This window comes from Pelophylax lessonae, assembly GCF_965119305.1.
Source record: "Pelophylax lessonae genome assembly, chromosome: 10".
Lineage (NCBI taxonomy): Eukaryota > Metazoa > Chordata > Amphibia > Anura > Ranidae > Pelophylax > Pelophylax lessonae.
Window position 1 is genome coordinate 48,503,192 of NC_138777.1, and position 12,521 is coordinate 48,515,712.

Sequence of the window (12,521 nt, forward strand, 5' to 3'; positions counted from 1 at the left end):
GATATGATAAATGTTCTTATTTCAAATAATATGTATGTCATTGTATAATTCTGTGTTTTTGAACTTTTGTTCTTTTTTAAAAAAACTTTGGTTAAATAAAAGAATATACGTTTTTATATCTATGGTAGTCTTTTGCCTACTTAATATGTGCCTTTAAAGTCCACCAAATCTCTATCTCCCTGAGCAAACTTGTTTTGCATCATGGAGTTTCTTTTTTTCCTTTACTTACTCTAATTATCAAGGAGTATCAGGACATATTGTAAGAATCATTAAAGCAATAACACAGCAGCCAAAATTAATATTGTTAAAAACCTTTATTTAGAAAAATTTAAAAGTATAACGAGTTTTAAAGTAGAATGCCAGCCAAATTTTTTTGTAGATCATCATGCCTGAGAGGGGACATGATAGCAATTCATAAACACCTCAATGGTGATCTCAGCATAGAAAAAAAGCTATTCAGTCGAAAGGATTGCATGAGGATTCAAGGGCATACAATGCGATTAGAGGAGAAACGTTTTAACCTCAGGCAACGCAGGGGGTTCTATACTGTTAGGGCTACACGATTGTGGAATTCTCTACCACAAGAGGTGGTTTCTGCGGGAAGTATGGCTACTTTCAAAAGACTCTTGGACGTACATCTCAAGAATCAGAACATTCAGGGGTATGAGAAATGATTACGGCCACACACACCTACACAAGTTGAACTGGATGGACTATTGTCTTTATTCAACCTCAACAACTATGTAACTATGCAACTATCAATGTCAATCACAGGGATTGGGGCAGCCAAAGCTGATACTTTGCCTAGGGACACTTTCTGCCTTATTTTTTCCTGCTTTGATAATGTTGCCAATCCCCACCTGTCCTGATGACAATCACTCTCACTATTTGAGGTGCCAATACACAGCGCAAAAAGGTATGTGATATAACAATACAATGCTAACAAATAATCACACCAAATAATTATAAATAATCATAAAGTGCAACGTGCAAACCATGTGCAAAAATTGCTAAAAAAATTATATATATGGGATGCCCTTAGTCAGGGTATCCTATTCAATAAAATAGTTCAACGTGATAGTCCAATAAATATATATATATATATAGATAGTGCTATCAGCAAGTGTCCAAAGAAATCCAAAAGTGCTTAAGTGCCAGGAGAAAATTGCAAAATCATGCCAGCAATCCAGTGCAGTGGGATGTGCCAATCTTCCCCCTTTGGATGTTCAACTTACCGGACTCAAATGACTCCTGGGCTGTATAGCTAAGAGGGTCAAAAGAAGCTTGTGTCCCAGTAAGGAACCTGGTAGAAAATCCTTGGAGGTCTGATATCTGTAGTTCTCAATGGATATAATGGCCCGGTATGCATATATAAAGGGAAAAACTCACAATATTCTACATAATATTCTAATTATTCTACAAAATGTGAGTGTTACTCTATGTGCAATATAAATAAAAGTCATATTACGGAGTTACACTATTGTGAGTTTTTCCCTTTATATATGCATACCGGGCCATTATATCCATTGAGAACTACAGATATCAGACCTCCAAGGATTTTCTACCATGTTCCTTACTGGGACACAAGCTCCTTTTGACCCTCTTAGCTATACAGCCCAGGGGTCATTTGAGTCCGGTAAGTTGAACATCCAAAGGGGGAGGATTGGCACATCCCACTGCACTGGATTGCTGGCATGATTTTGCACTTTTCTCCTGGCACTTAAGCACTTTTGGATTTCTTTGGACACTTGCTGATAGCACTATCTATATATATTTATTGGACTATCACGTTGAACTATTTTATTTATTAGGATACCCTGACTAAGGGCATCCCATATATATCATTTTTTTTAGCAATTTTTGCACATAGTTTGCACATTGCACTTTATGATTATTTATAATTATTTGGTGTGATTATTTGTTAGCATTTAGCGTAGCTTTTTGCGCTGTGTATTGGCACCTCATATTGAGAAATTTGGTTTTACCTAATTTTTGAGCAGCAGCATTTGGGTTAAACACATTTATTAATCCATGGCGCGGTACACTTTTATTTACATACACTCACTATTTTTCCTGGTGTCACAGGGAGGGGAAACAGAAAATAACCTTTCCTAATGAGGCCACAGACAAAAATAAAAACTCAACAGAAACTTTAACTCTTCCCCACTCTATCCGTGTTAAAAAGAAAACTGGTTGGAGTTAGGCCTTAACGCTTTATAGACTTTAGAATAAGAGTTTAAATCAGTAGAAGAGATGTTCCAATATTCATTTGATAGTCATCACTGCAGGCTGAAATTATAGTTTTAGGGTTCATTGGGTTTCTTCATCATCCTTGCATGTAGAGGGAGGAGTGGGCAAGGGCCTTCATGTTGAATTAGGGCCTGCACAGTCCGTGCCCTGAAAAATATGTACAAGAATTACAAGTGGCTTTATGACAACACAATATAACAAAAAATGACTTCCTATCGTTGGGGTGTAGATACATTTAGTAGAAAATAAAGTGTCTGTAGTTATGGGAGGGGAACATTTCTTAGACAAGTCTGCTAAAGCATAATGTAAACAGCATTTAGGTAGATGATAATGATAATAGACCAATCTGTATTGTTACAGCTGGATTTTAAAATATATTTTTTAGGGTTGTTTTCCTGCTCTTACCCCCACTTCTCCTTTTCATAAACAGGCATGCTAGAAAGATCTGAGTGCACATGTTTATCAGTCTTAAATCATAAAATGCTTTTGGTGTCAACCTAAAGACAACCAGAGTCAATGACAGTTGTGGTTACAGATGAGAGAATATTGGAAAATACCATTATTTGTTCCGTAAAGCATATCAGTTAAAAAGCAGTCCAAAGGACCAGTGGAGTAGAGTGGCAGTAGGCCAAGACAGCTTGGCCTCTCCATTTTCTTCTTATGGGAAATATCATTCTAACATAAGCTCCAGTGGCCGTAAATAAATTCATCTTTTCTTCAGTCCCGCAGCACTCTTCCATTGCAAAATACTTCTTTGGGTATGGTGGGGGGGAACGACATGATGTTGTTCTTCAGAGCAGCAGCCAATTAGTAGGCCTGAACATTGTCACATGATGAAGGAGATGACATCATCACTCACTGTAAGCTAAGTAAAGCTGGGCATATACTGTTCGTTTTTGCAGGCTGAATAAAACGAATTGAACAGGTTCCCCCATCCCCATTTTACATCACTGGTGGATAAATCTCTTACTGCAGGCGTTGGATTAGCCAACAATTTTCCATCCAGGCTCCTATGATTTTTAAATACAAGGCTGTTTGACCGGGAGTATTGAATGTTGAGGTTACTGAATGTGGTTTGGCAATATTTGGCAAAGTCTGATTAACGTCCCCTAACCTTAATTTCCCCTAGGTCATCTTTCACAAGTAAATCTGGGCTTTCCCTGATCACAAGTGTCCTTTTCACTAAGGTTTCTTTCACGCATAGGCGATTTGAATCGTGGGCGGAATCCCCACAATTCCAAATCGCGGCAAAACGCAGGACTTATTTGCGATACCAATACTTCTTAATGGCACCTCAATCATGGCAAAATTGCAACTCGCAAAGCTTTAGTTTAAAAAGGAGCAGGAGCTTTTTGTAGGCGACCGTGTTGTGCGTTGCGATTTGCCAAGATAGCAGCACGATTTATCCTGCAATATTCATGGTAAAATCGCACCGAGGCTGGGGTGCCATGATAAGTAATCGCATCGCAAACGCATTCCGCATTTTGGAATTGTGGGCAGAACCGCGGCAATTCAAATAGCCAAGGTGTGAATGGAGCCTTAGAGTATATCCTACCATTTCTACTAACCTGTTTTCTGCGCAGAACACACATTCACTGCTGTAAGTGTAGCCGTCTGTCCCGCAGATTGGCTTATCCTCATACACACATGGACTGACGTACCTAGAACACAAAGGCTGAACGGGTGTTAACTACCTCAGTAACAGTAAGGCAAGTCATGTGCAAGCAGTTAAAATCAATGTATAGTCATCTAGATCAGCTTGATAAATAATATTTATTCTTATAAAAGCTCTTTTTTTTTTTAAGTTTGTAATTTTGTTGGATATGGGGCAGTCAAGTTTTCGCATTGCATATTCAGGCTTTGCTTCCAGATTTGCAGTGCTTCTTAAAGTCTGAATCGGCTGAATCTCTGAAAAATTGCACTTCCTCTGTGACTGATTTTTTAAAATAATAGTTGTAAAAGGGCTGCCTTAATGCAATGTATGTTAACGTGCATGTTGTAACAAACTGCAAAAGTGTCAGCGCAGGGCAACACAGTGGGTTTGTGGTAAGCACTTCTACCTAGCACAGCAATAGGGTCATTGAATCGAATCACAACCATGGCACTACCCTCACAGAGTTTTCATGTTTCTACATGAGTTTCCTCCTACACGCCAAAGACATGCTGGTAGGTTAATTGGCTCTTGTCTAAATTGCCCCTAGTATGTGTATGTATAAAGGCCCGTACACACGTACGGATCGTCGTCATACAAACGTCGGCGGACGAAAGATCTGCCGATTGTACGCGTGTTAGTATGGTGCCTCCGACAGCTGTCTGCACACAATCCGCGGACAAGAGTCTTTCTTGCAAACATGAAAATTTTTGTCTGCGGACACCAGAACGGACAATTGTTCGCCTGTCAGTACAGAAATCAGCCGACAGACCGCAGATTTGCAAGACTGGGCATGCTCAGAAAATAAAAAACACAGGGAAAGTTAACCATTACATGACATCACTTCTGCAGTCAGCTGAAGTCTGCGGACAAAATTCTTGTGCTGTCCTTGTGCTGTCTTTGCACTTTTCAACAGACACCGACATCCCGGGGAGAAAAGACGAACGTTTGTATGACGACGATCCGTACGTGTGTACGGGGCTTTAATGTGAGTTAGGTACCTTAAAGCGGAGTTCCGGCCTCAAATACCTTTTTTTAACTAAACTACCACTATAATACTAATCCATCGCCCTTTACAGAAAACTATTCTCATACTTACAAGGTGTACAGTATTGGATTTTAGTCAAAATCTTACTTTTAAAAACGCTGTCTGGGCGTGGCCATTTTGGATGTGGGCATCTGAAGCCGCAGTGTAATCTGCTGTGTCCTTCTTCCTGATTAAAGGGAGTGTCCTGGGAGTTCTTCCTGATTCCAGCCTCCTGGGAGTGATGACAAACAGCTCCCAGGATGCAATGCAAAGGAGGAAGTGATGTCGGTTGGCCGTGGCCACGGGGGGGGGGGGGGGAGAGAAGGAGGAAGTACAATCAAAAATGCCCTGAAAATAAGGTAAGGGACCCCCGAAAAAAATTGAAAATGCTTAATTGTTGATCAGCATAGCGAGCACTCCAGGAATCACTAAAGTTGCAAAATAGGCCGGAACTCCACTTTAAATTGCAAGCAGGGACTGATGTGAACGTATAATAAATGTGTGTAAAGCACTGTGTAAGTTGATGGCACTTGAGAAGTACCTGTAGTAATAAAGTGTGAAGCCAGCCTTAAAGCGGTAGTAAACCGCATACAAAAAAAAAGAAAACAAATAGGCACCAGGCAGTTTAAATCATAATGTGCTAGTATGCATTACACTTATCTGAAAACAAAGCCCTCCAGTGGCGTGCTGTCACCGCTGAAGGCGCTTCCATCTTCACCCGGTGTTCCTTCCAGGTTTGTGGCGATAAGAATGGCCGAGCCGACAATGACGTCACTCCCACATATGCTCCTGTGAGGTCACTGGCTGCATTTAAGGTAAAGATCTCCTAAACGGTGGAGGTTTAGGAGATATTTACAGTACCTATAGGTAAGCCTTATTATAGGCTTATCTATAGGTAAAAATCATATATGGGAGTTTACTCACACTTTAACATGTATCTCCAGCTTTCCATACAGCTGCTTTGAGATAAAGAAGGAGAGTCAGTACAAGCTAATTTAACTAAGTTCTCAAACTTAAATAAAAATACTATTTTATATATTTTTTTTCCCCAAGACAAGCAGAAGTGCTCTTGATCACTACCTAGGGGAGCGAATGGTCCACCTTGGGTGCAGCCACATTGAAGGTTCTCTGTTTCCCCATTGTCAGATGCACATTGTTGCATTGTCCATCCTTGAAGCCCTGTCAGAGCCTAGATAGAGGAAGGACAGAGCTAAAGAAAGTTCCCCCAAACCCGAAAGAAAGTTCCCCCAAACCTCCCCCTCAGCTCTGCTGTTTCACATGACATTACCAAAGGGGAAGCTTAGGAAGACTTCCCTCACCCTGCTGCGAGCCATTGTATCTAAGGTCTGGTAAGTGTTTTAGTGGAAGAAGAGGATCTGATGGGTAAGGTGTGGGAGATTTGTTGTGGGGGGGGGGGTTTGTTGAGGTGGGGGGGGCTTGCTGGTGGAAGAGGGTTGGCTAGTGGGACTTTTGCTAGGGGAGGTGGGATTTTTGCTTGGGAGAGGTTTTGGCGTTGAGTGGTTTGCTGGTTGGCTTTTTTTATGGGGACATTTTTGTTGGGGGTGTCCATTTGTTGTCCACATACTGTCACAATTGCCTATTTGTTGTCTGCATGTTGTCACAGTTTCATGTTTATTGCGGACCTATAGTCACAATTTCCCATTTGTTGCTCGCATACTGCATGCTTGTGCATTTATTACTTGCACATTGTCCAAATTGGCTGTTTTCTGATGTGTACTGTCTATTTGCTGCCTATTGGATGTCTCCATATTGTAGCAGTTAACTGATTTTCCTACTTATTGTGAAGTCACCCCAGATTAGAGAATCCTATTTCCATAATTTGGTTGTCTGTAGACTGATCACTATTTAAGCACGTGCTTTTATCATTATGTTTCGCCATGGGGAACTATGTGCAATCTTATGAAAGCTTGAGTTTTATTTTAATTAGCATGCAGATTTTTTTACCTTTTTGCCATGGCGCACTACATACTTGGCTATTAATATCCTGATTTTTTACCAACATGGTTATAAATAAAGTATTTAGATAAAGAAAATATTTTTCCATTTTTTGGCCCATTATTATTATTTATATAATTGCATGTTCATTACTAAGTAATGCCATGGCCTCGGGTAACTGCTCACTGAGGGCTATATTTAATTGGGAATGAAACTTGTCTGTAACCAAACACATTTATGTCTTTTCAGTCCTTTAACTTACCACTCGTGGTTTCTTCAAATTCGGTGCTGTAAATGCCAGACCTGCAGAAAGGAAATATGCAATCTGGTAAATGAATGTATTCTTTCGAAAATGTAAGAATCACGATTTTTGGATGAACCCCTTGCTTTACAGTGGTTCACATAAACAGGCAGAGGAAAGAAAAATAAGTTGAATTTATTAGACCAGGCCATCTGCAGCCTATATCAGCAAAGACAGGTACTTCCACAAACCTAGCATTTGACAAAATGTTCTTTTAGGCCTCCCCAGTTTGCCCCCAAATTCATGTCCAAATACAACCCCCTTTTTTTGTTTTGTTTTAGATAAGAGTGGGGTTGACCTAAAATGCATGCTATCTGTGAATTTGGATTCTCAGTATACTGCCACTTTATAAGTGGTCTTTGTAGTTGGTAAAAAAGAAGCACTGTATTTAGCATTATATGTGATTATTTGTAAAGCTTTAGAGTTTTTCATCTTAATGTATTCTATGCATTAACGTGAAAACTGTCTGTGCTGCAGCACCCCCCCCCCCAGATCCCCCCCTTTTTCTTACCTGAGCCCAGTGGCGGCTGGTGCTCCATGGGCCGGGGGGCGGCAGACGGACCACACCATACCACCTCCCGGACGACCACACCAGCCTGCCCACCATACCCCCCCCCCGGTCGCCGAATCACTCACCCTGAACATGTGGAGGGCAGGCAGCAGCGTCTCCTCCCTCCTCCTCCTCCTTGGCCAATGGCATGGCTGAAAAGATCCCTGTGTTCATTACTGACAGAACAGCGGTCTGCCTTGTTTACATTGGTAGACTGCCGTTCTGTCTCTATGGAGAGCGATCGCGGGTGCCCAGCGTACATCGCCTCTGCCGGACCCGCTGATTGGCTCCCCCTCTAACCAATCGGCGCGTGTGCGCGCCTCCGGTGGCGCGTGAGCGCCTCCACTATCTGTCACGCGAAGCGACGTACAGGTAAGTTGTTTCTCGTAACAGAGCCAACCTGCCGCTGTAAAAATATGACGGCTAATCAGCAAGGGCTTAAAAAATAAAAATAAAAGGTTTACAATCACGTTAAACTTTTGTATGATGTGACTTATACATTTGGAAATATTGGTTGTAACTATGTTTTGAATTTCTATTCCTGGGTGTCATCCCAGTCATAGTGATGGGCGTTATGTTTGAGTCGAACGCTTCCCAAGGACTGCCTATTCAGGGGTTTGACAGTTCTTATAAAGGGGATCAGAGGGGCCACACCCATGACGTCACCTGACAACCCTGCCCCTGGCAACGTTCCAGCATGCACCAATCCGTGACATCATGAGGGGTCGGACCACCCGGTGACGTCACTGGCCTGGCCCTGCCCCGCCCATTCCCTATATAAGAACTGTCAAATTGCGAATAGGCAGTCCACAGGAAGTGTTCACCAAGAGCGGAGCTTTTCTTTTTTTTTTCTTTTTTCGGGTCGATGGGTGCGGCGGGCGGCGTGATTGACTTTGGATTTACATTGAGGGACACAATTTTTTTATTTTTGAATTGAATAAATGATTTGTCAAAAACTGTCGTATGTATTTATTTTTTTGTACACTTTTTTTGGTGAATGGATAGGGGTAAGGTGTACCCGATACCCATTCTCATAGGGGGGCGGAATCTGGAGGCCCCCTTGTTAAGGGGCTTCCAGATTCCAGTAACAGCTCCACCCCTGAAGACCCCGACAACCACAGCCCAGGGTTTTCGGAAAGAGGCCCTTGTCCCCATCAATATGGGCACAGGGTGCTCTGGGGTGAGGGGGGGGAAGAGCCCCCCCCTGCTGCAGGGCACCCCCCTCAGGTTGAGGGCATGTAGCTTGGTTTGGTTCAGGAGGGGGGGCACTCCCCTCCCCTTTCCTGACCTGCCGGGCTGCGTGCCTGGATAATTGTCTGGTATGGATTTTTTCTTAATTTTGGCATGGGGTTCCCCTTGAAATCCATACCAGATCTACACTATTTTTTTCTTTTTTTTTTTTTTTTTATCTGTATTGCCAGGAGCCGGCAATTCATTACAGCTAAGAGCAAATTTAAATTACATTTTTCCTTTAGAAATGTCAGTATTGCTGCAGCAGGCTCATTAAGGGGACCCCCCAGGCACATTATTTAAGGGAATTTTTCATTTTTCATGTTTCACTCTAAGCATCATTAAAATCACTGCTCCTTTAAAAACAATTGTTTTAAAAACATTTTTTTTCATTGATACATGTCCCCCAGGGCAGTACCCAGGTCCCTATACACTTTTTATGGCAATAACCTACATATAAGCCTTTAAAATGAGGACTTTTGATTTTTCATGTTTGTGTCCTATAGACTTTGATAGGGTTTGCATGTTCGCTAGAACTTTTTTCCTGTTCGAGATGTTCTGGGGGGTGTTTAGCCCATCCCTAACACCAGAAAATTCCTGTTTTTTACCTTGTTGTAGGCAATAAAAACTATATTTCTAGTACAGTAGTGGAGAGCTAAAATATGTTGTTATAAAATTACCTAGATTCTGGCCACAGCATAAGGCTAGCACCCAAAAATTAGATGGAGATCAGAATGATCTATCCATAAACTTGTGTAATTTTTGCAAGCAAATGTACAGAACTATGCTCTAAGCTAGGGGCCAACAACCTAAGTCACATGTATTGTGGACACCCAAAGTCATTTTTTTAAGTTGGACCTGAAAATCGATAGTCACGTATCTATAAAAGTATTTGATATTTCTCATTAAATTTATTTTGTAATATTTTCTTGGAAAATAATAAAAATGTATTATAAAAATAATGTAACTCTAGTAATGTCTTTAAAATATTATCTAATTCATAGTGTAGGAAGCTTACAAGACAAATTCTTATGTTTGAAAAAGGTAGCCTAGCCTTTGCATTAATCTCATTCATTTTAAGATGTATACACGTGATATATATACAATATATATATATATATATATATATATATATATATATATATATATATATATATATATATATTTCTTTTTTTTACCAAACATTTTATTGTGGAAAAATCTTCTAGATCCATATGCTTTAAATTAAAGTGATTGATTCTCCACCAACCAATGTTTGGTGAAGGTCACGTTTACTGTTTTATAAATTGGTCATTTAAGGTAGAACTAAAGGCAACTTGTCACAGGGTCACCAGAACCAGAATTTCCCCATTGGATTTTTTTCCCTCTATTCCTGTCCAGATGACAACTCAACATTTGAGTTATTTGCACTGTTACTCTTGTGAATAAAGGTTCAATCCAAAACAACAACAAAAAAAAATTGCCTTCAGTTATACCTACTGTAAATGTGTAAACGGTTGCTGACTGCTACTGTAAGAAGACACCCAGTGAACAGTGAATTCAACCTAACCAACCTAACCAACCTAAACCTGGGCACACTGGTGAGTTCCATGTGTTTTGGTGTGGCATGAAAAAAAAAAAGGGCTTGCAATTCTTTGGTGTAGTTTTCGCACATTGGGCAGCCCATTAAAATGCATAGGCTGCCCTAAAGAATATAAATCAATAACAGAACAGTGAATTGAGCTTTATGCCAATGGAGCTCTGCTGGTGCACCCAACATAAATCTGGCCACACACTTGTGAGTGCCATGTGTTTTGGTGTGGCATGGAAAAAAGAGTGCTTGCAATTCTTTGGTGTAGCCCAACAATTTGACAAAACTGTAATTTATTGCAAGGACAGTCAGTGAAAGCTGAAAATAGCCACACTGATAAAAATACTAAACTTTATGGCATATAACAGATGTGTTATTGTTTAATGAAATGAACCCGAGGCTGAGCAGATATATATGAGTCAGAATGAGTGACATTTCATATTCCAAAATATCTTGCAAAAAGTAGTCCAAAGAAGGGAAAGCAGCCAAGCACAACTCTTCTTCTCTGTTCTTAACTACACAGATAGGTCACAATCATGTGACTATTTTCACTGATATTGACATGGCCCAATAAAATGTAAATAGCAGAGTAATACGAGTAATGTAACTCCACACAACACATTTAAGAAATTGAACTAATCTAAAGTAATATTTATTTTAAGTAAATATATACAGTATATATACACATACACACACAATAAGGTATATATCTTGCCTGTTCTGAAAGTGGCATCATTTTGCATATATATATATATATATATATATATATATATATATATACAGTATATATATACATCTGTTGAATAGATATGAGAAAGAAAGCTCCTGTAGAGGCAGGGGATGACATAAATGGCACTTTGGGGTTGATTTACTAACTGAAGCGTGCAAAATCTGGTGCAGCTCTGCACAGAAAACTTCCAGTTTTTTTTTTTGTCAATGCCTTTGTCTTGCAGGGTTTTTTTTTTTTTCCAGTATACTACCGCTTTAACTGAACAAGCTGAAGTTAGAAGCTGATTGGCTACTATGCAAAGCTGCACCAGATTCTGTGTGCACCAGTTTTACTAAATCCCCCTCTTTCTGTCTCAATGACAATGAACACAAGGACAAATGGAGGGTTAAACTCCCTAACAGGGACACAGACAGCTATCAAAACTTTCCTTCCTCAATGCAAAGCTAAAAAAAGACTTTACATACACTTTAAATGGAGTTTCCTTCTTCCTGTGTAAAACTATTGATTCCTGTTCCTTTTTACAAAATATAAAAAATTGATGACTCTCAGGTGGTTTGCTGATATTCAGAAGCTCTTACCTGAAACAAGGCAGACCACCAACACTTGGAGCATGAAGGAATTCATGTTGATCAGTAGAGATGAGTGCAGCTAAGACAAAGCACCTTCCTGTATTTGTCCCATATTTGTACAGCTCTCCCTCTTTATCTAAACAGGAAAGATTTACTACAACAATCATCCTGAATTTCCTTGATGATAAATTTAGTTTTATGACTTCCATAGGTCATGCGTAACACATCCATCATCATTTTAAATGATATCTGTAAGTTAATGTGCAAATGCTATGAAGAATTGCAGTATCCCTCTTTTTCTATGTTTGATTTACCTATGAATTAAAAAAAAAAGGTATGGTACCATGGGCAATCACTGGGATATTATCCAAATGATAGTCATTAAAAATGTTGCACTATCCAAACAATACAGTGCATCAAAACATCACATTCACATGACACACAAAAAGTCTAAAAATAGTGATGATGTAGGGAAAGGGTCCTCCATTCCAAAGTGAAATCCCTCCGACTGGTGAATTCACCACCACCACATATATGGATGTCCTCCTACCAGAGAGTATGGACCTCCTATTACGGGAGATCAACTAGGCTAGTGTGTTTCCACTGATGTTGTTCCAACATTAAAACAAAACGGACCATCTAAGATTTCCCACAAACTTGACAGTACTCCAAATGCCTCAGACATGG

The 12,521-nt window shown here is 40.1% G+C and overlaps 1 protein-coding gene across 1 annotated transcript; it reads right to left on the reverse strand.

The window, feature by feature from the left end:
- Positions 1-2,275: 2,275 nt before the first annotated feature.
- Positions 2,276-11,972, reverse strand: LOC309565803 (serine protease inhibitor Kazal-type 1-like). Its single transcript, XM_082270806.1, has 4 exons — positions 11,844-11,972; positions 7,147-7,187; positions 3,819-3,925; positions 2,276-2,397 (listed from the first exon to the last, which is right to left on the reverse strand). Exons 1-4 carry the CDS (start codon positions 11,887-11,889, stop codon positions 2,304-2,306), a joined length of 288 nt encoding a protein of 95 aa, XP_082126932.1. The 5' UTR covers positions 11,890-11,972; the 3' UTR covers positions 2,276-2,303.
- Between the last annotated feature and the right edge of the window lie 549 nt (positions 11,973-12,521).

Bases quoted from the DNA above. Each gene is read 5' to 3' on its own strand.
- LOC309565803 (XM_082270806.1), bottom strand. From the start codon at position 11,889: ATGAATTCCTTCATGCTCCAAGTGTTGGTGGTCTGCCTTGTTTCAG. The intron at 3,926-7,146 runs GTAAGTTAAAGG...ACACCCGTTCAG, and splicing joins ATTTGAAGAAACCACGAGTG to CCTTTGTGTTCTAGGTACGT. The intron at 2,398-3,818 runs GTTAGTAGAAAT...CATATTTTTCAG, and splicing joins GTGTTCTGCGCAGAAAACAG to GGCACGGACTGTGCAGGCCC.